Source organism: Aulonocara sp. 'chitande type north' Nkhata Bay, linkage group LG19, assembly GCF_057382095.1.
Source record: "Aulonocara sp. 'chitande type north' Nkhata Bay isolate Kocher_YH1m ecotype deep benthic linkage group LG19, A_spYH_male_GT1.1, whole genome shotgun sequence".
Lineage (NCBI taxonomy): Eukaryota > Metazoa > Chordata > Actinopteri > Cichliformes > Cichlidae > Aulonocara > Aulonocara sp. 'chitande type north' Nkhata Bay.
Window position 1 is genome coordinate 16463150 of NC_141362.1, and position 26564 is coordinate 16489713.

The 26564-nt window shown below is 40.9% G+C and overlaps 2 protein-coding genes across 5 annotated transcripts in view; one reads left to right on the forward strand and one right to left on the reverse strand.

Annotated features, from left to right (window-relative positions):
• The window catches only part of LOC147306756 (CAP-Gly domain-containing linker protein 4), a 43008-nt gene extending 33369 nt beyond the window's left edge, over positions 1-9639 (forward strand). For all 3 annotated transcript variants that reach the window (XM_086274671.1, XM_086274670.1, XM_086274672.1), the window contains 4 exons: positions 920-1043; positions 5898-5962; positions 6072-6150; positions 6476-9639. In XM_086274671.1, the coding sequence (XP_086130797.1) occupies positions 920-1043; positions 5898-5962; positions 6072-6150; positions 6476-6842 (635 nt within the window). In that variant the 3' untranslated portion in view covers positions 6843-9639. The remainder of the gene's footprint in view (positions 1-919; positions 1044-5897; positions 5963-6071; positions 6151-6475) is intronic.
• An 8829-nt stretch (positions 9640-18468) lies between these two features.
• alk (ALK receptor tyrosine kinase) overlaps positions 18469-26564 on the reverse strand; it is a 426012-nt gene continuing 417916 nt past the window's right edge. For both annotated transcript variants that reach the window (XM_086273707.1, XM_086273706.1), the window contains exons 27-29: positions 26183-26317; positions 21991-22081; positions 18469-21407 (exon numbers count right to left, since the gene is read on the reverse strand). In XM_086273707.1, coding sequence (XP_086129833.1) covers positions 20331-21407; positions 21991-22081; positions 26183-26317 — 1303 coding nt within the window. In that variant the 3' untranslated portion in view covers positions 18469-20330. The remainder of the gene's footprint in view (positions 21408-21990; positions 22082-26182; positions 26318-26564) is intronic.

Consider the following 26564-nt stretch of genomic DNA (forward strand, 5'->3'; position numbering starts at 1 on the left):
ATCTCACTGCACTGAGCGCTGCGCTTCCATACTAAAAACAACAGCAGCTGCTGGATACTTCACAGCAGGTTGACTTATTTTTAGAATTCTGGCTATACCTTCATCTGGCACTTGCGAGGTGTCTTAAGGCCCTCGTAAAGAGAAAGGAGAAACACTGTCTGAACTTTCTGGCTCACATTGAGGAGTTGCATCATTTTACAGGACAGTGATTGAATGTTTAAGAGCTAAAAAGTTATTTATTTAGGAGCTGCCTGAGATGGAAGTGAAATATCGCCTCTGCCGAATGTCCTAATTTAGGGCAAACTCTCCTATTTAGAGTTTTCCAATATATTGTTCCCAAATGGTGTACTGTGAGCTAGGTGTAGTGATTTTGTCAGTTAAATATTATTATCATTATAGCTATTAAAATGAAATAACAAAATCTTATTTTATCACATTTGTACAAGTCGGACATCCTCAGGAAGATGGATTTGTGTGGAGATAAAATCACACAAAACCAGGAGGACTTACTGTAAAGCTCCCTGTTTTATGGCGTCAGCTGAGCCAAGAATGCCACTGGGCAGTAGACTGATGTTGGGTTGAGTTAAATAATGCTAAAAGCAAATTAAAGAAACACTTGGAAACCAAATATCCTTCTTGGAGAAACCTTGGCTACTGTAAATAATTGTATTTGAACCACAGGAAGCAAGAACATTTGATTTTTAGGAAAGCGTCTGTAACAGGAGCCGAGTAACCAACTCCAGCAGAAGCAGCCTCAGGGGCAGCCAGAGAGAGAAGCTTATATCTGGTAAAAGGTCATTCAGTCATTTTTTAAGAAGTCATTTGGTGTCGCCAGTCTAAAATTATGTTTTTATTGTAAGGTGTGTTGCTCATTTATTAATATGCCTCTTGACACTGTTGATTTCCGGTCTCTGTGCAGGACTCTGGTTGGGCATCGAACTGGACAAGCCGAGCGGTAAAAATGACGGGTCAGTGGGAGGAGTGAGGTACTTCACCTGCCCACCAAAACATGGAGTCTTTGCTCCTCCGTCTCGCGTTCAGAGGTGAGTCTGGAATCTTTAAGGTAGCTTTTCTTCTCAAGATTAACGGTCCCTTTTTGGTTTTTGCCAGTGGTCATTCGAGGACTAAAAACAGATTTGTCAAAGAAGAATGTTTTTCTAAATGATTAAAAACTTGAGAGCAGATTTGATGGTATGAATTTGGCAATAGACCCCAGAAACCCAGAGGTTGCATTTCATTTCTTTCATCAATACATTTGAGTGCACTAATGAGCTCCTTTGACAGTATCATTTGTGTAAGTACTGACATATTTGATTTTGCCCTCTGTGCAGCTAACAGGGCTTCTCTGAACTGGTGATTAACTCGAGTCTGAGTCGTCAAACGCGAAGCCCAAGGCCCTCTCCCTGCATGACTTCTCTGTTTAATGTTTCACCTAGTAATGAGCCAGATGCCATCATCGCTGCTTTGAAATATTGATTATGGATAATGGATATATAAAGGTGGTTATATTTACCCACCAGTTTGTTGAATGTACAAACGAGACATCGCTTTAAAATGCTGCATTTATTTAAATGCGAGGCAGGTTTTATTAGTGATGCGTTCTGACGCTAAATCCATATTTTACAGCTGAGTGGAACAAACAGAGATCACGAGTTATTTCTAAGTCATATTTAAGAATGCTGCTAAAGTGCAAATGGCCATATTGTCTGAATGTAGTTGTGGTGGAGTACATTGCATTGTTTTTACTGTCGGATAAGCAGCGTGACATGTTTAATCTTCACTTCAAAGTCAGTTGTTTTGTGACTACATGGTTTTATCCTAATGTTTGATGAGCTTTTGGAGTTGTTTGTTCTCGTACCCCTGATTGTCTTTAAAGTTATGGAACAAAGTGTGGGATTGCTGTTCAAATGATCTCACCCATCAGCTACCTCTCTGCACTGTGGGGATGGAAAAGAAAAGTTTTATGTTTTAACTTTAAATATTTGGCAGAGACGGAGAGCGTAAACGATAGAACTCAGTTTGACAGATGGGAGTCAAAACTGCTGCAAACTGTTTTCATTTAGATTCTCAGTTTATCTTTATTCATAAAAAATATTTTTTACAAATAACTTTTACACACAGAAAACAGGATAAAGGTCGATTATGAAAAAAAAGGTTGATGTTGAAATGATGAATTAGACGTGTATTGAGTGAGTTTGGGCTTCAGGGAGGGAGCGGCAAAGACTGCAGAATCTATCACTGTGTTGATATTTCCTATGATGTGATAATGAATGGCTTTTTGTCAGCAAGGCCACTATAACTCCAACTGTGTTGTTTTTTTCTCTCTTTTTTCATATGAAAGTAAGTCTGCTGTGTCTAAAAATATTGATTCTCTGGTTACTTTTTGTTTTACGAGGATCACAAACCACAGTCTCATTAGTTGAAGTCCTCTGCTTTTTGTTGCTGAGCTGTGTTTTAATTCTATATTATAATCTCCTCCCAGACCTGGATTAGGGTATCAGTGAGCTCCTGGACATTCTGTTATACTATTTATTGATTTATTGATACATGATGTTCCAGAGATTCTCATTGGGATTCAGGACTAGGGAATGTGAGGGCTGCTCAGTAGCTTGAGTCCCTTTATATTCCAGAAACTGCCTACAAGCTCTGAGGATTTCATCGTTAACAGCAGTCGGGGAACTGTTGGCTAATGTGGAAGTCTGTGTGACCATTGATGCCTCCCCGGACCATCACTGACCCAGTGTCAAATGATGAGCTTACCATATAGTCTCTTTCATGTGTGTGAAACATGTGCACAGTGTGAAGCTGCTCTCATCTATGAAAAGAGCGGGGTACTAGTGTTGGATCTGCCAGTTGTGCTGTCTCATAAGTGCTGTTTGAGCTGCAAGACGTGGGGCACAGTTCCCACTTAAGGAAATTGGTTTCTCATGCCGTGCTCACGGAGTCTGAGTGTGACAGTTTGGTCAGAAAACATGCAGGAGTCAACTGCAGGAGGTCAACTTCTCGGGCTTCCTCTGTTCCTCTTCGCACAGTGAGACTGTGCAGCGAGACACAGCAAACTGCCCGGAGCTGCACTATCTGTGCAACCTGAATGAGCTGCAGGTACTGTCTCACACCTGTAATAACAAGGACACTAGGAAAAATCAATCAGGAAAGATGAGAAGAGGACAATGGTCTGTAGTCACCACCTGCACAGCCATTCCTTTTTGGGCTATTGTCCTGTTGTTGCCTCCGCAGTCGCTTCTGTTTGCACCAAAGTAGGTGAAATTGATTCATTATGGGTTACGCTAACTGGACAGACTGATTTCCCTGAAGTGTAACTGACTCTGTGTTGTATTGTGATGATCAAGTGTTCCCTTAGTTTGTTTTGAGCAGTGATATATCTGGATCAACACATGCTCTAAAGAAAGGGAGTGCCCTGAGTTTATGATACGAGACAAAATAAGAGCATCCTTGTAAAAACAGAATATCGCACAATAATTGTTTCCTGAATCATCTTGGGAATCGTTAGGGAAAAAGTTTAATTACTCCCTCCTGAGAGCGTAAGTGTGTGTAAGGGAAAAATGTACAGCCCTTTGTGGAGCTGCTGTTGTTAAAAAGCAGCAGTGGAGTGCAGAACAAAGGCAAATGCCACTGGAGGCCTAATTATTATACACAAGATATGCTCCCTGGCATACATACACACAAACCACTGAGTTATTTACTGCGTGCATTGTTTTGTGTTTACTTCTTTTTCTTTCTTTTTTTGCAAATTGAATAAAAGCTGTTGACCTTTTTATTGGATGGCTCATTATTAGCACAGTGTGTCAAGTGTATTATGTGTGTCACAACTTGATAAAAGCCATTACACCCTAAAAAGCAGCTGGCATTGGAAATACTAAACATGTTTATTGTAAAGGAGCGGTGAGAACTCATGGACTGGTGATTAAATTAACACATTTAACCTTTCTTTCTGGGAGTAAATGCCACTTATGCTTCATCTCTATGCAGATCTACCATTCAGGATTTGATGGTTTTTTTTGCTTATTTCTTCCATTTAAAAGCTGTTTTTTGTTTTGTTTTTTTTGGGAGGGATTCCAGCTGCTGTTTTTTTTCCTTGTCATCTTTTATTAATTTTCTTTTCCTTTACTTTTTTCCTCCCTAATTAACTCCAGGGTACAAAGTGTGCTCAGCTAAGCACATGCTTTCCTGCTGTCAAATCAAGAATATCACTTTGTCTCCATCCAGGAAGTTGCTTCTCCTCCTCCTTTCTTTTTCCTGTCAGCAGCTATCACAATCCATTAGGAAGACACCCCCCCCATCCCTCCTCACACACTTTTCCATTTTCCTGTTTTGCTCATGTGCTGTTTGGCACACTGATGTTTAATAGCTTCCAATATTTGAATGCCTTTATAAGTGTTATTATGGCTGTTATTATATAGTTGCTTAAGACAATCTTAATAAGCAAGGTAGTTTATCGTGTCAGGCAGCCAAAGCCTGTTTTTATTTTTATTTTCTTTCCCCATTCAACTCGTTTTGACATCAAAAGCACACCCACTAAACTGAATGTGTGCTTACATCTGAATATAACCAGTTAGATCCTGATATTTTTTTTTCAAATTTGATGTAATTTATACACTGTTACAGTCGTGTATGCCCACAATAAACATTGCCAAGTTTCAAATAATGAGGTCAGCATGTACAATTAAACCCCAATTAGCCAAGTGTCTTGATCTGTCTGATGGCAACGAGAGCGAATATCCTTTTATACTAATTTCAGACACAAAAAGCCCCACCAAAGTCCTTCAAGAAGCAATTTTTACCACTTTTCTCTGTGTAGTTATATTGAAATCAGTATCTAAATGAATGTGGAGGAAGCCTCATCATTTTTCTTTGGCCACAGGGATATAGAAAACACATTTATGGAAATCAAACCTGATTTAGAAACACTTCAGAAGTTTGGTGACTTTCTCCCCAAAAAAGGTTAAAAAGCCATTTTGCCACCTGTAAGTTATACTTCTTCTACACACAAACAGTGTCAGCCAAGTGAGTTTTACACTTGACTATAGATTTACACGGAGCAGCAGTAGAGTACAACATATGGGCAGGTGTTTAAAATGAAGCACCTAGCCATACAGCTAGGAAAGAAAAGGTCGCCCTAAAGAGATCGCTGAATTTTTTAGCAACAATTCAGTTTGGGAAATTTCTTCCCTACTAGGTGTTCCAAAAAAATAGTAACACTGCAAAATGGAAGTTAAGGAACCACAACAACTGAGCCCTGAAGTGTTGGAAAACACAGCATTACAGTTGGGTTGCAGAGTGTGGAGGCGCATATTAGCTGCAGAGCTCCAAACATCCTCTGGCATTAACATCAGCACCAGAGCTGGGAGCTTCATGCCGTGGCTTTCCATGTAGCTGTAATGTATCAGTACTCAGTACTTTTGTCCACGTAGTGTATAAATGCTTCCCACCACACAGCTGAAACTCTACCATCTGTGTCAGTGCAACAACGTGGTTGCTAATTTGTTTCTGTTTCCGGATCTAGATTGGCTCTTTGTATGCTTTAGTGTTCCTGAATGATCACATCATTTAGTTTTCTGTCACTGGCTCCACCAGCCTGCTGTTTTTCTGTTTATGAGGGACAAAGTGGGCTTTAAAAGGATAGTGCCCTCAAAGGGAGAAGGGCTAAAACAGCATGTTTTAGACGGTGAATGAGCTCTGGGGGAAGGGGGCTACATCAAGCATCACTGCAAGATAAATAAGGAATGTTTTTAAATTGTGCCACCCTAGTAGGGTCCAAGAATAAAATTAAGGAGCTGGAAACAAGCAAATTGGGGCCCATTTAATGAAAATTGTTTTTATAAACTCCAAAGGTTGTCTCATTCTGGGAAAAATCAGTTGCCTGCTTCTTTTTGCAGAATCCATGGATCTGTTGATTGCCTTTCAGAGCTCACTTCCTCGCGCCTCAGTCATCCTCTAAGTGGTAAGAATTCTGCCTTCATTACAACCTTTGAACTACACTAAATGTGACTTTGCATTTATTATTCTGTGTGTTTGTGTTGAAGCAATTGACTCCTGTTTTTGCCGTGCAGGGACAATTCGTCGCAGTTTCAGCACATCATCGGCCATCGCCACTCCGAAGGAGACGAACAGAAGAAGCCCCGTTACCAGGTGTGTCTGCCTTTCCTGCATATTCCTCGTATTATTTCCTCCCCAAGCTTTCCAGCTTTATCCGAATGCAGCAATGACTGAATCAATACTGATAAGAAGCAGTGGTATTAGTCAGCAAAAGGTTCTTTTAAATGGCCAGTGCATGATTGTGGTTATAATGAGCAAGAGCAGGAAACTGAGAATCAATCCCTCAAACACAAAGCTCCCATGAATCTCCTGTTTGCTTATGATTTATTCTGTCACACTGCCTGACTTTTCTCATAAATCTTTCTTACTGTATTTTTTTTGCTGTTTCCACAAACAAAACAAAAATAAAATAAAATAGGAGTCGTTCCAATCCTCACCGCCGGCGTTGGAGCACCCTCAGTGGGGGCAGTGGAAGTATTCCTGGAAGCACCGCAGGCTCAAGTCCCTCTCCAAGCTCTGATGGGCAGGTCCACCTCCACGTGGGCATGCAGGTCCTGCTGAGCAGCGCCAATGAGATGGCAATCATCCGTTACCTGGGCACAGCAGACTTTGCCCCAGGCCTTTGGCTGGGTCTGGAGCTCCGAAGCCCCAAGGGCAAGAATGACGGCTCAGTGGGCGGCCGTCGCTACTTCAGCTGTCGACCCGGCCACGGTGTGCTGGTCCGCCCCAGCCGTGTCACTTATCGTGGCATCAATGGTTCACGCTTGGTGAATGAAACCAGCTGAGGTCTGTAGGACGCTTTCTGTTTATGATCCGCTCAAAGCAAAAAAATTTGGGTGTAAACTTCTCCCTCATTGCATTGTGCTCAATAATGTTTTCAGTCATGTGCTGTTGTAACAGGAATAAAACCAGTTAGTAAGTACTTATTTTTTAGGAATTAAAGGGGCCTTGAAAGCACTTTAAAAAGTTAACACTAAATTCTAAATAGAATTTGTTTTGCAAAATGGGTAGGTGGGTGAGGGGGTCTTAATAAGACATTAAACACTGCACTACTTTAAATGTAATTGCACTGACAAACATTACTAAGATAGATTAGAATAGGATAAAGTGGATGTTCCGCATGTCCGCGAGTAAAAAGGTTTTCTATACCCAAAGCTAATTTTGATCACATCAAATGAGATTTTTATCAGATAATTTAAGAGTCCACTATCTAACCAAAAGAGTGCATGCGTTTGTGTGTGTATGTGCGCATGTTAATTAAGAGCACTTTGAAACAAGAGAGAATGATTGATTTTTACCACGGTCGCTATATGGCTTACAGATAATTGGCGGATACCGAATCTAAACTGAATATTCGCTTTATGAATCAATGAGAATTAAAAAAGAGATTTAATTAAGCTCAGACCTCCATCAACCTCTGTTAAAATACAGCTGCATCAACAGGAAGTGTTTCCTCCTGTGTGCATCAGTGTCCCCCTCAGACTGTCTGTTAATTTGACGCAGACAAATGATGGTTGTATTATGCTATGGCACAGCAAAAATCTATACCCATCTGACTGTGATTCCATTATGGTTGGCATCATACTGATAACACTTTTAAAGAAGTGATGGTATTTGGATAGAATATGACATGGAATCAGAAGCTGTTCTTTTAAAAAGTGCATTAACTGCAGATGGGAACACACGAGATGAGTGAAAAGCAGATTTTAAAGAGACCTTTCACAATGAAGTTTTATGTATGGTTGCTCTGGACTGTAGTGCTATTTATTCATCTTCGACGTGTCTTTAATGCTTGTTGGCCAGTTTCACAGATAATGGCTGTAAAAGTGTCTCTTAAATAGGATGGAAGTAGATGGCACTTGCCCTGTGATGCTTAAAATGTCAAATAATGTACATCTGAAAAATGCTCTTTCCAGAAATCATTCCAGAAACTGTATAGTAAGAGTCATTCATTCACCTGTTACTAAAGGCTCTTATCTGTGACAGGATGTAAACATTAATGGTGCCCTCATCAGTTAAGCCTGTAATGTTGGCTATCTGCATGCTTTCAGTGACTGGCAAATGTAGAGAAAACATAAAGTACAGCATGAGATGACGGCGAGGGTAACGTCTGTCTGTATATCTATTCCTCCACATCGATATACTGCGAGTGCTTAAAATTATTGATGATTATTTGTAAGATGTAAGACCGCGCAGTGATACATGCATACTAAATATTATCCCAACCTTTTCTTTGTTCGGGGATGTAGATCTGTACTGCAAAGACACTGAGGTTTGAGTTGGAAACGCATAATTAAAAATGGTCTCGGATGCTGCTCAACTAATGGAAGAGAATAAGAGTTAATAATATTCATGAAACTGACCAGGTGTTTGCTCATAATTATTACCGAGTGTCCGTATTTTCTTCTTTATTGATGCAGAAAAATACTGTCACGAACAGTGTGCCTCGAGTCCATAATTATACATAATGTGGTATCGCAACAAGATTTGTGAATGTTTTTGACCTAAAAGGATATGCTTTCTGGAAAATGGTGCTGCAGATGCTTTTAGTATTAATTCCGTTGTGTTTAAGAGAACGTGGACATTTCCAAAAGAGACGCGTGCAAAAATGGCAAAAATATCACTACAGGCCACAGGAAAATGTACCTTTCTGTTCTCTCCTTCTCCTCAGCATTGTCTAGACTGGTTTTAGCTGCGCTGTGACAGATTCACATCTTTTATCCGTTGGAGGGAGCATTAAATCTGTCAGAGCTGTCACACTTTCAATTTGCATTATAACCCGAATGTGAAAAAGCTCATTGTGATTCTATACTTTGAGCTGACTCCTATCATTTTTGAACCGTGTAATCTGTTAATGCCAGGTGTTAAATGTGTGAGATTTAAAGAGTGTTAGCAAGTGATCTAAAAGCCCTCTTGAATGTTCCCACCTTTGGTATCTAACAGTAAAATATGATATCATTGCATTTGTAGAGTGATGAATGGAGCGTAATTGTATTTGATGCTTAATTAAAGCAGTGTGACACAGGAAATATGCAATCATCCAGAAGCTTCAAGCGCAGAGTTTACTATCTGATTAGAGCTGTGTGAGCAGAGGAGTCAGCGGAGAACAAGCCATTGATTGTGCATGTTGAAAAACAGGCCCAGTATTCAGTAAAACACTCGTGTACCATCCAATTAGGGCGTGTATGCCACAGCAGCAGTTGTTGAATCACCAGTGCCCTTCTCTCATTGATCTGTCTGGTCAGGCCCCGTCGTGATTGAGGAGCAGTGGTGGGTAGACACAAGGTTGTCTGAAATACCCACCACGGTGGAAAATATTCCCACTGAAACATTTTCAGCGCTTACAAAAAGCTTCTCATTTATATTAAGACCACCGCTGTGGTGGTTCCTGCAACATTTCAGATCTCATCTTCAGACTGTGGGTGTTTTCTTTAACTCACTTCCCTCTACAAATGTATTTGAAGTGTGTGGCTGTGTGACACGGGGCTTTGTTCTGATGCATTTACATGTTGTGGGTTAAAAAAAACAAACAAAACAAAAGTATTTGTAAAAATAAATAAAAGTTTCCAATTTGACCTCTTATCTCTTTCCTCTTCTGCTCTTTGCTTTTATTGAGTGTGTTTGCCTGACATTCTCAGATTGTTCACAAAGAGCTGCCTTTAGGGACCCAAAAAATGAAACTGCACAAGCACTTTGAAATGGTTACACGTCTGTTCACTTACCATCCGATTCCACCGGGGCTCATCTCCGTCAAAGCTGACGGAGATGAGCTTTGACGGTGTGGAGTGGCATTGTTTGCCAGCCTGGGCACACAAATTCAGGTTTGAATGGGAGTGACGTGCGCTATTATACTGTGATTGTGGAACAAATAGATGTTTGAATGGTTGCATGAAATTGTTTTCAGTGCTTATTGTTGCTTATTTTTATAGTCCGCACACAACAGGGGGGGGAAAAGAGGGCAAGGGAGAGGATCCAGTGAAGCAGCGTCTGCCTGTCCAAACCACTGACCGAGTGATGGTTTCAAAGGTGAGAATGAAACGAGACGCGCAGCCATTGTAACTAAATAAATAAATAAATATAGCCAAGTGGTATTGTCAGACATTTAAAAAAAAAATACAAACTGAGTGCCAGGAAGCCACTTTAGTAAAAAATGTCACGTTTCAAATTCAGTCGTTTGTATTTATTTGGACAAGCGTCTTCTATTGTGGAACTCCCATCGTGAAAAACAATCCCCTGATGACTTAATCTAATATTTATCTCACGCTAATTTAAAATAATCATCGTTGTGTCTGATTTGAGGTAAATGGAGAAGTTGTCAGGTGGGGAATGAACAGTGTGCTTGTGCTTAAGACTTCAGTGGGAGAATAAGGGCATTTTTATCTTATTTAATGTCCATGAAAATGAATTGGTGGATGCAATTTTAACACATTGAATAGTTATTTTTGTCTGAAACATTGTGATGCTTTTGAATCAAAACAATGTTTGTTTTTTAATGTCGGTAAGGTTAATGGAAAGTTGCTTTTTTTGTTTGTTTTTTTGCATTGAACCACGAATGACACGAACTTGAGTTGCAAGATGCAGAATCTGCAGAGGTAAATGGATCAGCTGACAGAGAGAAGCCTGGTTATATCTGGTCTGGTGTTTAATTGCATTAGAACAATTGTTGTTCATCTGTTACCAGACCAATATTTGTAATAGATAAAAGAAACTGTGTAGTAGAATAAACACAAATAGAGCCAAAGTAAATAGAACTCATGAAAAGAGCCTCCTTCGTCACCTTAGGTCTATGGAGGGTTAATGGTCTGACTGCACTGTATTAAGTAGTTACTTCTGATCTTAAGGTTATAACTTATAACTGGTTATAGCAAACACATAACCAAATAAAGGGAACCTTAAATGGAGATAGTGCCGTATTGCTGAACCTCAACTTTATATGCATCCTGAAGGTAGCCTGCGTGACAGGAGTCCTTACACCGAGGATGTCACTTTTACTAAATTCTTTATGGATTCTCTTCTGTTTTGAAAAAGGGGAACAAAGTGCACATACTGTGCTACATTATTGTTGCTATTAGTGCAAGTGCTTATGTAAATGACTTGTAAATGGAGGCACTGGAGGCAGCTTGCAGAGAGCTTCAGTTGATGGGCAAAGTTTTGAGAAATGCAGTGATGCTTCTGTTTCTAGCCTCTCTGCATGGTGATGTCTTTGTCGCCTAAAAACATTGCAGCACAAATGCTTTTCATCTTGAATATAGCCTTTTGAAATGATGAAAGGGCCTCCCTGGCGCACACAATGGCGCTGTTTAACTCATGCCCCACTGTGTGAAATACTTGGGCATTAAAGGTGCATGCTTATTTTCAGATAATGGAAAAGCATCAGAAGAATTTGATTTGACTCAGGTTATGTTTATGGAAAGGTTTACCGTTTTGGAGGGTTGTGTAAACCAGTGTAGGATGCTTTTGTTTTTTAGGATTTTGGCTGTTGTCATTTTATGTTAAGTGACATGAGAATGCAGGTTGCACAGATGCATGAGAGATTAAACTGCAGCACAAACTTCTGTGATTGGCTATTACCACAACTAATCATGCAACGAGTCATATTATTTCCCAGATAATTGCATTAAAATGCTCCACAAGACTCCAACACCACAAACACGCTTGATAGGTTGGGTTCAGAGAGTCAGATTAAGTGAGGTAGATCCCAGCAGGTAATAAATTCACTCACTTTACAGCAGTGCCAAAGGAGGAAATTACCTCCTGAGACTAAACTGTTTGCACCAGGGGGGAGGCTGGCTGCTGTAAAGTCATGCATCTTACCAATGTACACAAAAGATGGCCGGAACTACCATGATGTACCATGACATCATCCTATGTCCTTTGGGTCCTACATTTTAAGGGCTTAACATTAAGGGTTGCTTTTTTGTTTGTTTGTTTTTGTTTTGTTTTTAAACCCGTATCTGTTAATTAGTGCTTAGTAAAATTAAAATACTAGAATTTTCGTGAGACTATGAAGCGATACTTTCAAACATGATGGATCACACAACTGGCACAGCTGGCATGTAAGGAATATGATTTGCTATTACGAGCTAATGTACACTGTCAGCTGCACAGGCCTCTACAGTTGTAGGCATGTTTACACTGCAGGGATAATCCTGCTGCGGCCTCCGTGCACCCCGTCGGCTGGCTTACGTACAATAATGACCAGCTCTCTGTACATAATCCATGTTATTACACAGCTACTTTACCAATGAGTGGTAATGATTTGACACAATTTATTTTTATTATTATTTTATATTAATCACCCAACCATTAATGTAGTCGTAGAAACACTTAGAATTAAGCAGAAAGTGCATAGTGCTAGCCTCAAATCCATGGATCTTAGTCTCATATCTCTCCTGTCTACTGACCTCATTATATCCTGGTGTTTCCTCTTTTTCATGCATGCCACGCTGCTTTTCATGCTGATTACTGCAATGCTTGAGGCTTTTTGGAGAACAGCAGCTCTGTCCTTGTGTCAAACATGGAGAACGTTTCAAACAGCGAGGTCAACATTCTCCCAAGTAATCCCTGAGAGCAAAAGCTCAGTCTTCACACTGCTCTCAACACTCAGTTTCAGAAAAGTGTTTTCTACCCTTGGCTCTGTATGATATCAATAAGTGTGCATATTCCTTGTGTTATTATTGCAGACGCATAAACCCCACCCACCTGCAGCCAGTCAGACAAGCGATTGGTTAAAATGCAAGGAATGAAGCTGAAAGGGTAGCTTCAAGATAACAACCGATTACTACAGGAGCTTTAAAGGATTTACAGTTTAGTGTTCAAGAATTCAAATATGATGCTAAAAATTAGATTAACACCTCTCTGTGTGCAGGAAATCATAACGGCAGGCACAAATCACATGGCTGCCTAGTTGAATCACAGATTAGGAGCTTTGTTCACGCTTTATCTCATGTTTTGTCTCTCTCTACATCTGTCTACTGTCACATAAAGGAAAATAAAGGCTGCGCTCCAGATTGGCTGAGCTGTGGTAAATCAGAGTGCTGTTGGTCTTTGCCAGCTGTCTTTTTGTGCAACTTCTTGAAGTAAATGCTCAGCTAATTTCTTTTTCCGGAAAACCAACCACACAGGGTGCCAGGCCTGTCAGCTCGGACAAGGAAACTGAGGCTATACAGTTCACACAGTTTCACCAAAATTGGACAAACGGAGTCTTTACTTCTACAACATCGGGATGAGGGGGTCAGAATTTGTTGTAAATGCAAGCATGAAAGCATGGATCCATCATGATTTGTGTCAATGCTTCAAGGTCTGACTCACTATTAGCAAGATGTATCTAATGAAGTGGCCCATCGCTGTGTTTCCAGCATGTAAGAGATGCAGATTGGCCCTAGCCTCTTTGGCACGTTACTTCTGGCAATGCCTTAATTTCTAGTACTTGAGTTCAGTCTGACGTTTTTTTTTTAAACGACTATTCACACAGGTCCAATTTTATTTTGCTATAGTGGGCGAGAATAGCAGGAATCTGTTTTACAGGACACGTTTTACTTTTTATTTTCTTGTTCAGAATTTAAACCAAACCCGTTTCTGACACTTGTGTATGTAATTAAGATGTGTGTGATGTACTGGATAGAAATGTCACGTGTCATCTTGCAGCCATCTGTGGAGTTTGTTTCCAGGACATGTTGTTGACCTTTTTGCTTTGTGATAATATTAATTGCGACTTTGAGATATTAACATATTATTGAAAGAAAATTCAGAACAGAGAGTCCAAACTGTCTGTGCCGTTTGGCGTCTTTGTCTGCCTGATGTAAGAGCTCATGGCAGCTTGTAAAAGAGTCTGTTATCTCGAAGCAAAATTCTTAAGTTACAGCATTTGTTGGAACTAAGGTCAGACTGAATGTCAGTGAAAACCAGCCTGGCATCTTTATAAGCACCATTTCATTTTCTCATGAATTGTCTGTGGAGACTTGTCTTGCCCTTTTGTTCCTCCATTTTCAGTTCTCCGGTACTCCCAAAGAAGTCTGGTTTCTTTATCGAGCCATCGCACAGCTTTTGTATTAACACAGTGAACACATTTAAGATATTTCTTTTATACTGTTTGTATAGTCTGTTGATGACTTTTTAGTTGAAAGACTGTCTTTTTTTCATACCTCAAGAGCAGTAAAATCTATCCACCACTTATATGTAGCAAAATAAGTAATGTAGACCTGCCGAGTCAAAGTGGAGTCTCTGCCCTCGCTTATTAAATGTTAGTGAGAGAGACAAAAATCCATAGTCTGAAAATTTGACCACCAGCGGACTGATGGCATTGAGTTTGAGCTTTGCAGACCCACGTCTACATGTTATCACAAGAGGGAAGAGTCAAAAATATGTGAAACCACTGGTAATGTGGGCTACTGTTGTTCATGTTTCTGTTATTGTCTCTTTAGCTTAGCCTTTTTTGAACAGGAGATACAAATAAGGATATACAGCCTTGAGCCACCCTGCTTTTCTTTAGTTTTTGCTAGGAAAATGGGAAATAGTGCACTTATTTTATTGAAATGTATCCAAACATGCAGTATTCAAGGGAAAAAGTCAATGTTTGGGATGACCACCTTTAACTTTTAACACAGCCTGAAGTCTTTTGGGCAACTTTCTAGTAATTACTTTAAGGAATCTTCAAGAATAGTTCTCCAGGCTTCTTGAAGGACGTTCCAAACCTCTTTTTTTGAATGTTCTGCCTTTTGTTTCGTTTTCTTTCAAGATGATCCCACACTGCTTCAGCAATGTTGGGGTTTTCCCACACTTGGTTTGTTTCTGTCAATGGTACACTCCGCTGTGGCTGCCTTTCATGTTCAAGCCAAGTTTTTAACCAAACGGCAGTCGACGTACACCTGGTGTCATCACTGGTGAGAATTCAACCAACAAAGAGGCTACAGCTACAACAGTCCTTCTCTTTGCATAACCACAGTTCTGTGCAAACTCAGGACCGTGAATCTCAAACAAATCTTATCCCCATACAAGTCAGACGGGAGGCTTCATCACTAAGCTTAAATGGCTGAGGCCAGTGGTTAGTGCATAAATCAAGGAAACTGCAATCATTCTGCTACCCCACAGGCTGTGCAATCAGAGTAAAAATCAGATATCTAATCCATTATTTTAAAGACCTGAAATTTCAATACATTACCACTCTAATGTTTGGTGCATCATCCATAATGTGGATCATTTTAAAATATACTGCTGACTGTATTCATTCGTGAACAGTGTATTTCCACCGCGGACAGCTGACAGATTGGTGAACGCCAGGGTGAATTAATAACATTCAAATGTACCGTATAAGCAGGCTGTTTAGAGCCGATGGAAGGTATCAATAAAGATAAAAAATAAATATTTAACAAAGTCAGAAGATATTAAAATGCTGAGTCATAAACAGTTAACAACTTATTAATATTCTGTAAAGGTGGTTTTTTTTTTTTTTCATGCATCGATGCTTCTGAAAAACAGAACTTGCTTGTTCGATAGTTGCTGTGCCATAAAAGCCTTTTTTCAAATAAAAAATACCAGATTATGAGTAATCTAACCAGAAGATGGGACTGTTTCTAGTAACTAATAGTGGGTAAAATCACTTTTTTGTGCTGTCCTGCTTCATAATAGAGAACATTTCCTGCCTCATTAGTAACAAATACTTCATAGCTATGAATTTACCCTTAATTTAAGCTTTTGAAACGATGAAGAGATGAAATTTATTAGTTAATACACTTCGAAGTGTGTGAATGAGCCACTTTGAAGGCGCTGTGCAGATTGGTGACGGTTTATAGCGCTAACTAGAGATTTAAATCTGTGGTCTGCTGACTGTTTTTAATTGGCCTCTGCTCTCCAGCCCATTACTGCCAGCTTTTACCAATACTACTCAGTCAACACTTTTTCTTGTGCCAATGCCATTTACAGCTACTGCAGTCAAACTACAGGCTCTAAAGTGATAACGCTTATCTGCAAGTACATAGTGGACGTCACGTTTAATAGCCCTTGTTTTAAGCTTTACTTCATTTTTTTAATGAAGCACCATCTACTGTAAATATGAATAGAATAAAATGGTGTAAAATGGGAACTGTTGTTGGCTTTTTTTGGAGGTCATAGTTTGAAGGTCATGGGTTGTTCAGGGCCTTTCCGTGTGGATTTCCATGTTGTTTTTTGTGCCTTTGCCGGATTTTTACGCCACCTCTTCCCAAAGTCACTGTAGGTCAGAGGCTCTGAGGAAATGTCCACATTAGTCATTGTTTTCATTTTAAAATGTATACTTTTCACGTATGTGCATATTAACACTACTCTGGGGTTTCAGGACTCCATAATCAGAGACTTTTGAAAATGCTACTGAGACAGTCGGGCGATCGTGGCTCAAGAGTTGGGAGTTCGCCTTGTAATTGGAAGTCTTGGTCGTTGTGTCCTTGGGCAAGACACTTCACCCGTTGCCTACTGGTGGTGGTCAGAGGGCCCGGTGGAGCCAGTGTTCGGCAGCCTCGCCTCTGTCAGTGCGCCCCAGGGTGGCTGTGGCTACAGTGTAGCTTGCCATCACCAGTGTGTGAATGTGTGTGTGAATGGGTGGATGACTGGATGTGTAAAGTGCTTTGGGGTCCTTTACTGTATTTGTATAGTAAAGCGCTATACAAATACAGGCCATTTACCATTTACAGTCATAGTTTAACAACTCCAGGTTTGTGTGTTCGAAGCTTTGGTAATACCTTACCAGTCACAAAAACTGAGGCTGAAACATCACAGGGTCATTCCATGAGATGCCAATCAGGGCCTCCCACCTGAGCCACCTTCCCAGGGAAACTTTCAAGGGTCATTTCACCACGTGGGACAGGTAGAAGGCTCGCTATCGCACATAAAAGGTTTCATTTTTACTTGCATTTTGACACCAGGCTCCTAACCTAGCTTTGATGCAATCACTTCTATTTCTAATACAGTTGTTTTGTAAGACTTGTCGCTTTCAGCTGTGAAATTGAGGAAAAGCTTGGTGTTAACATGTTCGCCTTTCAGCCTTTTCCAAATTCTCACGTCGTTTGAGAGAAGGGTCTCAGGTGGCAACATTTCAGATTTTACTGATTTCATATGGACCATGTAGCCAGGCTGAGGTACAATTTCATGCATTGTGGAGTTTTTCAATGCTTTGATTTTTTGTAAATTCTATGAAGATCTTAGAATTCACGTTAGTTTTATGCATTTTTTTTCTGCAAATGACCAGTCATCTGCTTCCAGTTTACAGATTCTAGCTGGAGGTAATTTAGACTTTTGCTAAATGGCATTGGTGTGTATGTAGTGGACTATCTATTAGCGGAAAATGTACAGCAGCTGAACGGTGAAAGTCATGTCCTTGGAGAAATTTCAGCAAAGACCTGACACAGGACCTGAGAGATGCATCTGGCCCTTCAGCTGATCCATCTAGTGTTCACTGAAGCCTTATCAGAAACAGTCTCAGTGGAAGAGTGGCTGTCAAAAAGCCATTGTTAAGGAAGGGAAATGGGAAGAAGAGGCTGTGGTATGTCAAATTTACACAAGAAGTGGACTAAATATCCATCTGTGAAGGCTGCGTAAGCGATTGGCAAGATGACAGCCTAAACTTTCTTAAGCAGCTATGTTGACGAATAAGAGTGGTGATACCAAATCCAGCCTTTAAGCTTGTTGCACAAATTCTATTTTTGCTTTTTATCCTGTGCATCTATGTACGCATTCCCATATTTCAATTAATTGCTGCATGTATTTCAGTTTTTCCTTCCAAAACATGGCTCAAGATTTCTGCACAGTAGCGTACCTTATAAAAATTGGACAATACTGAGATCAAAATCCTGCAGGCTTCATGTCGAGGGAAACAACTGAGAAGCCTGGGAACAAAAAAGAATGCCTTTGTCCGGTGTTTGTTTCTAATATGAATCTAAGAGCAAACCGGATGATTTGTTTTAAATGCATTTATGCTTTTGCTTCTAACCTTGAGATAGGAAAACTGATCAAAATTCAGTTATCTAATAAAAACAAAACAAAAGCTGAAGTGATTAAGTTTTGATGAGACAAAGAAAAGATTAGTGCGAGCAGGAAAGCTTTTCCTCTGGGCAGAGCCAGTTAGAAAGTGGTTTTAAAATAGTGCTTCATGCACTGTTTGACGTGTGGCACGCTGATGAATTCTCGGCAAAATCTAATCATCATCATCATCAGAGAGTCATGATAATCAAAAACCTAACACAAAATCACTGGAGTACTGCACGTATGAGCACACAGCTGCAGAATGAGCTGCTCAATTTTAACGCCTGAATTATGTTTGCAGAGCAAACAAGCTGCCGGACGTCTAGTTAACGCTTTTTTCTTAGAGAGGTATCTTATTTGAGTGAATTTGATTAAGTTGGCTGGCAACTTCAAAGATGGAAACAGAGAGAAAATACGGCTGTTATATAGTAATTTATTAATTTTGCCGAATGTCTTCTGAAGGGCAATGTACAGCTTTTTGCCAGAGCCATAGTACAATACTTCATAATTACAACATTTACAGGTGCAGTTGGGTTTGTCTTTTTACATCAAACGACGGGGATGAGCAGTGAAGGGAGCACAGAATCAATAAAATGCAGTTTAACACAGACAAAGCAAAAACTGTTCATTAGCCAATACCGAGCTCGCCTGCAGGAACGCATTTATCACTGAGCATCATGACACTCACACGACGGCTCGTCGTCTCTTTACAGCAGCTGGACTGACAGCAGAGTAAGCAAAAAGCGTAAAAAAATATCGTCATTAATTCACCTAAATATCAACACACTCGTGGCATCGTTTGATAGATACGCCGAACTGAAAGGCAGATGGTAAACACAGACTATGCGGGTGAAAATGAGCGGTTCTGGGTTTCATTCACATGTGGAGCGAAAGCAGTTTGTACTTAAACTTTTCTCTCAGACTCATTTGTATTCCACAACAGCCATCTTATAATAGAAAAGATAAAATATGCAAATTTAAGAACGTGGAGTGCCTCGCGATGGCAAATTGAAGGTTAAGATTGATTCAGCAATATCCACTGTTTCTATAGCCAGACGAAACAAAAAAGTTTGGAAAAAAAGAAAAAAAAGAAAACCAAGATGTGAATTAATTAATAAAAGGTTACTCAAAGAAGCAATAAGTAAGGAAAAGCCGCGGCTTCTCTGTCTCAAAGCGCTCGTTCGACAGAATGGAGCTGTGAACAAAAGGAGAGTTCAAAGAGCAGCGATTTCAATGAGACCGGGGGCAACGAGTAATTTCACATCTTTAGCAACAACAAAAAAGCTCAACTCCCAAATGTTGCTGAGACGGCTCATCTTCAGTCACATAACACTCAGTGCTTCATTTATCCAACTATTCCGCTTAAAAAGAGTCACTGCTGTAACAAAGCTTTTAGAATATTTAGTTAACTTCTTTTTGTAAGGAGTTTCTTCAAATAAAAAAAAAAAACAAAAAAACTGAGAAATATCTGCTTCCAAAGGAATTTGTTTGGATCTGGAGAAGCAGTAATAATTTATAGAGCCACTTCCAAATAATAAATAAAGAGATGAATAAATAAACAAGCAGGCAAGCAAACATCAACAACCACATTTTTTCCCAGTATTATTATTATTATTATCATTTATTTTTTTATTTCCTTTGTAGAAATGTCTCTGGTAATCCAGCGTCAATCCTGTGATATTCTTGAAAAATAGTCTGATACAAGCAATTTACCACGCTGCATTTTTTTTTCTTTTCCCAAAGGGATGAGGAACAGTTTGAGGGCTCTGCAGAAGAATGACACATGTGGCTGGCAGCTACAGTCAAACTGATCACCAAAGGTTGAGAGTCAAAGTCTGGCAAAATATAGAGATTTATTCCTCCTCGTAGTCTGTTTCTGATAGTCGTGAAGCCTCCTCAGCAGAACATTAGTTGACCTCTCCTAGTCACAATCATGTGGAAAGTCTTCCAGGTGATTCTCAGTTTTCTCACTCAATCGCTCCAATGTTGAAAAAATACATTTTCTTTTTTTTTTTTTATATTCTTAAAACTATGTTTGACTCTACATTTTGCCTCCCAAAGCTTTTTAGTTCTCCGATGTGCTTTAGCATCCACTGGGGTTTGAACACACCTCAAAGGTTCTGGTGTAAAAAGCCAGTTTTAGAGAGATGGGTTCTTTCCAAAATGGTGGGACGGGAGTGGTGAAAAATAGTCTCTCTCACGGCACAGTGTTTCTTGCTGTGTGACTCACAGTCTCCAAAGACGGGGCCTGAAAAAGAAGACTTTCTGCGTAGGCCTGTGGGCTAAAGCACGGTGGCGTTGTGGCCCTCCATCCTGGGCAGCCGTGGGTCCTGAACCGTCCCCATCGTAACTAGCAGTGGGCGGCTATCCTCGGATATACCTGACTGAGCCATGGACACTGACGTAGGAATGGGTCCCCCCCTCTGGTGGGCTGCTGAGGAGGGCATGCTGCCCTGCTGGGGTGGAGGAGGTGGGTTGGTGTTACTGTGACTGGACTCTATGGGGAGGCCTTGCTCCTGGTAGCCGTATCCGATGGTGCCACAGGGGAAACGTCTCAGTCTGTAGAGGGGGACTGGGGGCAAGGCGGTTGAATCTAAAAGTAGGGGAGACTGGGCAGCGGGAGGAGGTGGAGGGGGTAGCAGAGGTCTGCAAAGACCCTGCTGCTGCTGATGGTGCAGCAGTTGGAGTTGGTGCTGCTGCTGGAGCTGCTGCTGGAATTGCTTGTGCTGGTGCTGGAGACCTAATGCCCCGGCCACCTCAGCCACTGTCCGGCTCACGTGATCCTGCCCCTCTCCAGGAACCCTGCCACTACTGCTTCCTGCTCCGCCCACCCCTCCTTGCCTTTGCTGTTGCTGCTGCTGTTGCTGCTTCCTCTGCTGCTGCTGCAGGAACCACGAGCCATACGTAGGGTTCCACAGACTGCTGCTTTTCCCAGTGTGGGCGTCCTTCTCTGAGGGGTGTCCCTGGGCGAAAGCCAGGTTGATGTGTCCTCCCTCTGAGCTGGGCTGGGTGGTGACATGAGGTCCCTTGGCAGTGAGTGTGGAGGGGGCAGCAGAGGTGACTGTGTTGGTGGTCTGTGTGTGAGGGTGCTGGTGCATGTGGAGGTATGGCTGGGGCTGAGCCGATGGTTGTGCTTTGGCCTCAGACGCTGTGCTCGTCACAACAACGTGCTCCCCTCCTCTCCGGTTCTCCTCTGTGGGGTAGGCGGGAGGTGGCTGTGGAGCCTCCCCATCGGGCACCTGGGGATTCACCAGCACAGTCGGAGCTGAGGGGTCATCGGGGCCCATGGGGGCATGTTCCTCCTCCTCGGGTACTGGCCCATACTCGATAGGCAGAGCCACGTTCACCACATCGGGGTCCTGAAAGATTCAAAGATCATGGCTGTGGATGAATGGTCATAACAGTTACTTCATTGGTCTAATACTTTTGCTTGGAAAATGTCATGAGGTCGAGCAGAGAATTAACGAGAAGGATATTACGGAGAACTGCAGTGCGCTGACAGTCTGGCTGCACTAACAGTAATAAAGGGCAACAACGTCCCAGCAAGCTGATTCTAACAAAGTTGTGGAATGTTCGCCTGTGGGTCCAGCAAACTGAAAGCTGCGCATCAACAACTTATGGCACAAGATGCAGCAGCAGTTTACATTATAATCTTAGCCACTTGTCAGCTGTACTGATTGATTCTATCGTCCTGCAGAGTGGTCGAATAGAGCAAGTAGTCCACTACTGCAGATTATGTCTTCCTCTCAGATGGAACACTCCTTTTCATGCACACATACGCTTTCTTATGCTCTGTACAAACTCGTGTTGTGTAATCAGTCTTTGCATGCCAAGAGCTTATAGTAAACAATGAGTCACAGTTAGGTTGTTTCCTCTGATTGCTCAGCCCTAATCAGTGCCTGCATGACAGTCAGGTTCCCATACGGTGCTCAGTTTAGTTACCTGTAAGCAGTAGTCGATTCTCTCCAGGATGGTTGAGAAGTTGGGCCTGTCTTCGGGCTGGTGCTGCCAACTCTGAGTCATTATACGGTACCTGAAATGCACATGAACGAGCAGAAAACACGGAGTCAAAACACTTTCTCCCACTCCATGCAGAGAAAGCAGAGACTCTCCAGCTGATTTAATGCATGCTGGGTAAATCTCCTTTGACTAAATATTCTTAATAGCTTCTTAGCTTTTTTAAAAATTTATTTATTTATTTTATTTTGATTTTATTAGGTTTTTGTAATGCAGATTTAAAGTGTAACCTCCCACCACTGAGAGCTATTGTTAAATGGGCGATGTAAATTACAGGAGCGAGTTTTAGTGATGTTAAATCCTGAGTTATGGTTTTAATTGGTGATTAAATTTCACTGTGGCTTTCAGAAAAACTTCAGTTTGATAGAGCACTTAAGGTATCTGCCTATTCTGAGAGAACAAAAAAAACCAACAACACGTTTACAGTGAACATGAATAACAAGATTTGGGGAGGGAACTTTTTTTTAATTCACGATTTCCTGCTATACCGATTACACTAATGCGCACATCAGTGCTACGTTGCTAGGAAGATACGTCGGATACCAATTTCATTTCAAAATACATTTGCACTTCAGGGAAATTTTCTTTTTTATTATTTTTATATAGAGATAGAGATATAGACAGATGGATATATAGCTGGATAGTGGTGTAGTGGTAAGACTCCACGCCTTTGGAGCGGGAGACGCATGTTCAAGTCCAGCCTGGGGAAAACAACTGCTTTCATGGCTAGAGGTACATAGATCATTAACAAGGAGGTGATAGACAGAAGTGGTAGGGTGAAGTGTACTTGTACTCTTCCTGTGAAGCATTGAGAGTCAGGATCACATGTTCAACCAGGGAGGTAAGGGGCAGAATAGAGGAGGGACTACTAATTGTCTAACTTCCTCTACTTGTAGGTTAACAAACAATTAGTAGTCATCGATGTTGACAAAGAGTATTATATCATAAAGTGGCTGAGAAATACAGTCTATAGTATAGACATGTAGTACAATCCCCGTGACTATATTTCAATCTGGGAGACTCTTTGTGACTTGTAAAACGTTTTATTTAGCAGTAACAGCCTTTATCAGACTTGATCGATGATAGAACTCTGAACTGTGCTTTCAGCCTTGTGAAGCTTCAGGTCACCGGCTGCTCCCTCCTGTTAAATTTCGTGTTCCATCTTTGATTAGTAGCTTCAGCAAGGTCCTGAGCGACCAAGCAGCCTTGAACCATGACGTTTCCTCTCAACTTGCTTCACAGCATACACAAGGCTTGTTTTTGTTGTGCAGTTCCTGTTTTTCTTCAAAACAAACAAACAAAACAACATCATTGAGCCAGAAAATGTAAATGCTACCTCATCTCTTTTCATTTTTGAAAACAGTGGCCTCCTTTGTGGTTTTGTTGCATTAACACAATTCTTACTTTGTGTTTTTCTCACAGTGAACACAGATTGTTGTAGAGATTTTGCTGACAATTTCATGTTACTTTTGGGTTGTTTTTACCCATTTTCAGGACTGAACAATGCCATCTTACTGTGTTGTTTGCATGATGCTCACTCCCAGCAGAAACAAACTCCCCATTTAATGGATAGTTTGTCTTATTATTGTAGAACTCAGGGGACCCAGGTCTTCAAAAACTCTTTTCAGCTTTGTGCACATTTAGAATTGTTTTTTCGAAAGTCCTTTGAAAGTTGCTGTGATCGAGACATGATTCACACCCACCAGTCTTACTTTAGAGGATCAGACTCTGTCAATAGAGACTCTATATGTCTTTATTTATCATGTGTGGCACCTTTCAACCTCCAATTCATCTCTCACGTCTTTAACTGGAACACCTGACTTAGAGTAGCTTTTAGAGAAGTCGTTAGCACAGAAGGTCATTTATCTTTTGCAGCCTTGATCCTGAATGGCTATAAAAACAGGAAAAGTACAATCTGCTGGTTGCTGTTTGATACGAACTATGGATAGTTTGAAGACAACTAGATCAGTTGTTCTTTCTCACAGACAGTGCAAAGCAAGATAGTCTGCTTCAGACTAGAGATGGCACGATACCACTTTTTTATGTCCGATACCGATATCATAAATTTGGATATCTGCCGATACCGATATGAATCCGATATAGTGTTTTTTAATCAACAAAACTGTTTTTTTAAAAATATCTTGCTGCATTTTGTATAAGTTCATACTCAAGTTTAAAACAACAACTACACTAAAGCTATTCTGTTATACCTGTATGCAAAAAAAAATATTTCATAGTTCAGCAATACTGATCAATCTAATAAACTTAGACCTACACCATCCTCCCTATTCTGGTATTTTAAAGAGTACTTAGCGTAAATATTAAGCAACCTAACTAATAGGGTTCCAACTCCCAGCAACAACAAAAATAAATAAATAAAAAATAGGGAACCACCCCTCACGCTCCACCTCATGATGCTTAATCGACGTAATCAACCTTAATTTGATGCAGTGTGAAAAAAATGCACAGAAATCAATTATTTTTCAAGAAATATTAAATAGATTCAACATCTTTCTTTAACAAAATTGCAGACAGCACAGATGGTACCTTCCCAAAGGAAAAAGTGCTATAGCTTACTAGGGTATATTAGACTTAATAGTCACTATATACAGTAATTGACTTTATTCATTTTACATCAAATTAAAACTTTGTGTGTAAGATTCGGATAATTATTTATTAAAAGCTCGACATTTTAAATGAGAATAAGAAAGAAAAGTATGTCTTTGTGCCCCCTTTTCCCTGTTAATGCCCTATCGGCCCCCCTGGCTAAACTTTGCTAGATCCGCCCCTGCACAGTTACCAGCGTCAGCTACGTAGAAAAAGATCCTCGAGTAGAAAGTAATATTAAATACATTCTAACAACAGCTGATCAAGCTTAAACGTGCTGCTGTTGTTCAGCCGCTGGTTTCCTCTTTCTGGTGCAAAGTGGGCCAAAAACAAACCAGAGACACGGACTCGCGACAGAAAAGCCGATCAGCTGATCATTAAGCAGTTTCATGATTGAAGTAGCAGCAAGAAGAGGCAGTTGCTTGTTAAGCTTAACGCAGGAATGCTTTACAAACATTCAGAGATGGACTTACACACTTGCTTTACTTCTCTCGGGGATAACTTTGTCGGAGATGAAATGCCAGGTTGCTAGCGAAGCTCCACATGCTATCCAGACCACCGACAGGTCCCGCATGCCACAGCCGCTCTATCACGTGATGCATACTGCTCCGACGTGCTAACGTTCTGAGGTGAGTTACGGCGTGTTGCAAGTTTTGTGAGGTGCTTTCGTGATATTTAATGGATCGGATTACATTTTTTATTTTTCTCCGATATCCGATCCAGTAATTTAGGTCAGTATCGGACCGATACCGATACGTAATATCGGATCGGTCCATCTCTACTTTAGACACATTCACACTGGAAATACTTTACGTGGCTAAGGTGAGTGCGCTGCATGGATAGTGTGTGCATGACACCTTCTCTCGAGTGGTAAATGCACTGGATTATCAGCTGTGATATTCCCATATCACTGCAGTCTGACTCGTATTATTATTAAAGTGGAAGGTTCAATTAAATTAAATTGTCTTTTTAAAGCACCAAATCATAAGAGCAGTTGCCTCAAGGCGACTGCTACATCCTAAGGTAGAGACCCTGAAATAATACAGAGCAATGAAAACAACCCATTTTGAGCACGCAGTTAGTGACAGCAGGAAGGAAAAACTCCCTTTTAACAGGAAGAATAATCGGGCTCAGGGAGGAGCAGCCATCTGCCTCAACCAATCGGGGTTGATGGGAGGAAAACCCGACAAAACTTTGTCTAATTTTGTATAAAACACCGAAATTCTTAAAACAGTCAGATTAGCCAAACTGTGAAAGAAGCAGAAGCTTCTAAACTAAATCTATAGTGCTGCTTTCTTACAGTGACAGTGAATTTACTGGGCTAGCTGGATAATCTGCATTTGTTTTCATATATGCCTATGTTGGGTTTAGCAGTTCAGTGCATGTGTGAAACTGGCCTGTGCAGCATTAGCTTAGTCTACAGTTGTGACTTGGATTAGATGCCATGAGCAATAAGTACAAAAAAGTTGATAAATTTAAGCTCTTTCTTGTCTGTGTGATCTGCACTTACACAGGTCCAGGACAGTTTTTAGGCGGGTCCATTCTTCCCCCATTTGTTACAAACTCCAGCACTTCTTGGTTACTGCGGCTCGGATATGGCATGTAGCCCAACGAGAAGATCTCCCACAGCAGGACCCCAAATGACCTTCGAGAGGCGATTGATGAGAAAAAAAAAAAAGATTAGTTGGAGGGAGAGAAAGAAAGCTAAGGACAATCAAGTCTTAAATTACAGGCATCATCACCGCTGAAGTGGTGAAGGATGAGAGCAGAGGACAAGTATGAGACGGAGAGAAATGCAGCGAGGGTTCAGCAGGAGGTGAAAAAAACAGACAGGTGTGAAACTCTGGAGGTGAAACCAGTGTCAGTCTGAGAGATGTGTGCAGGGTTCTCAC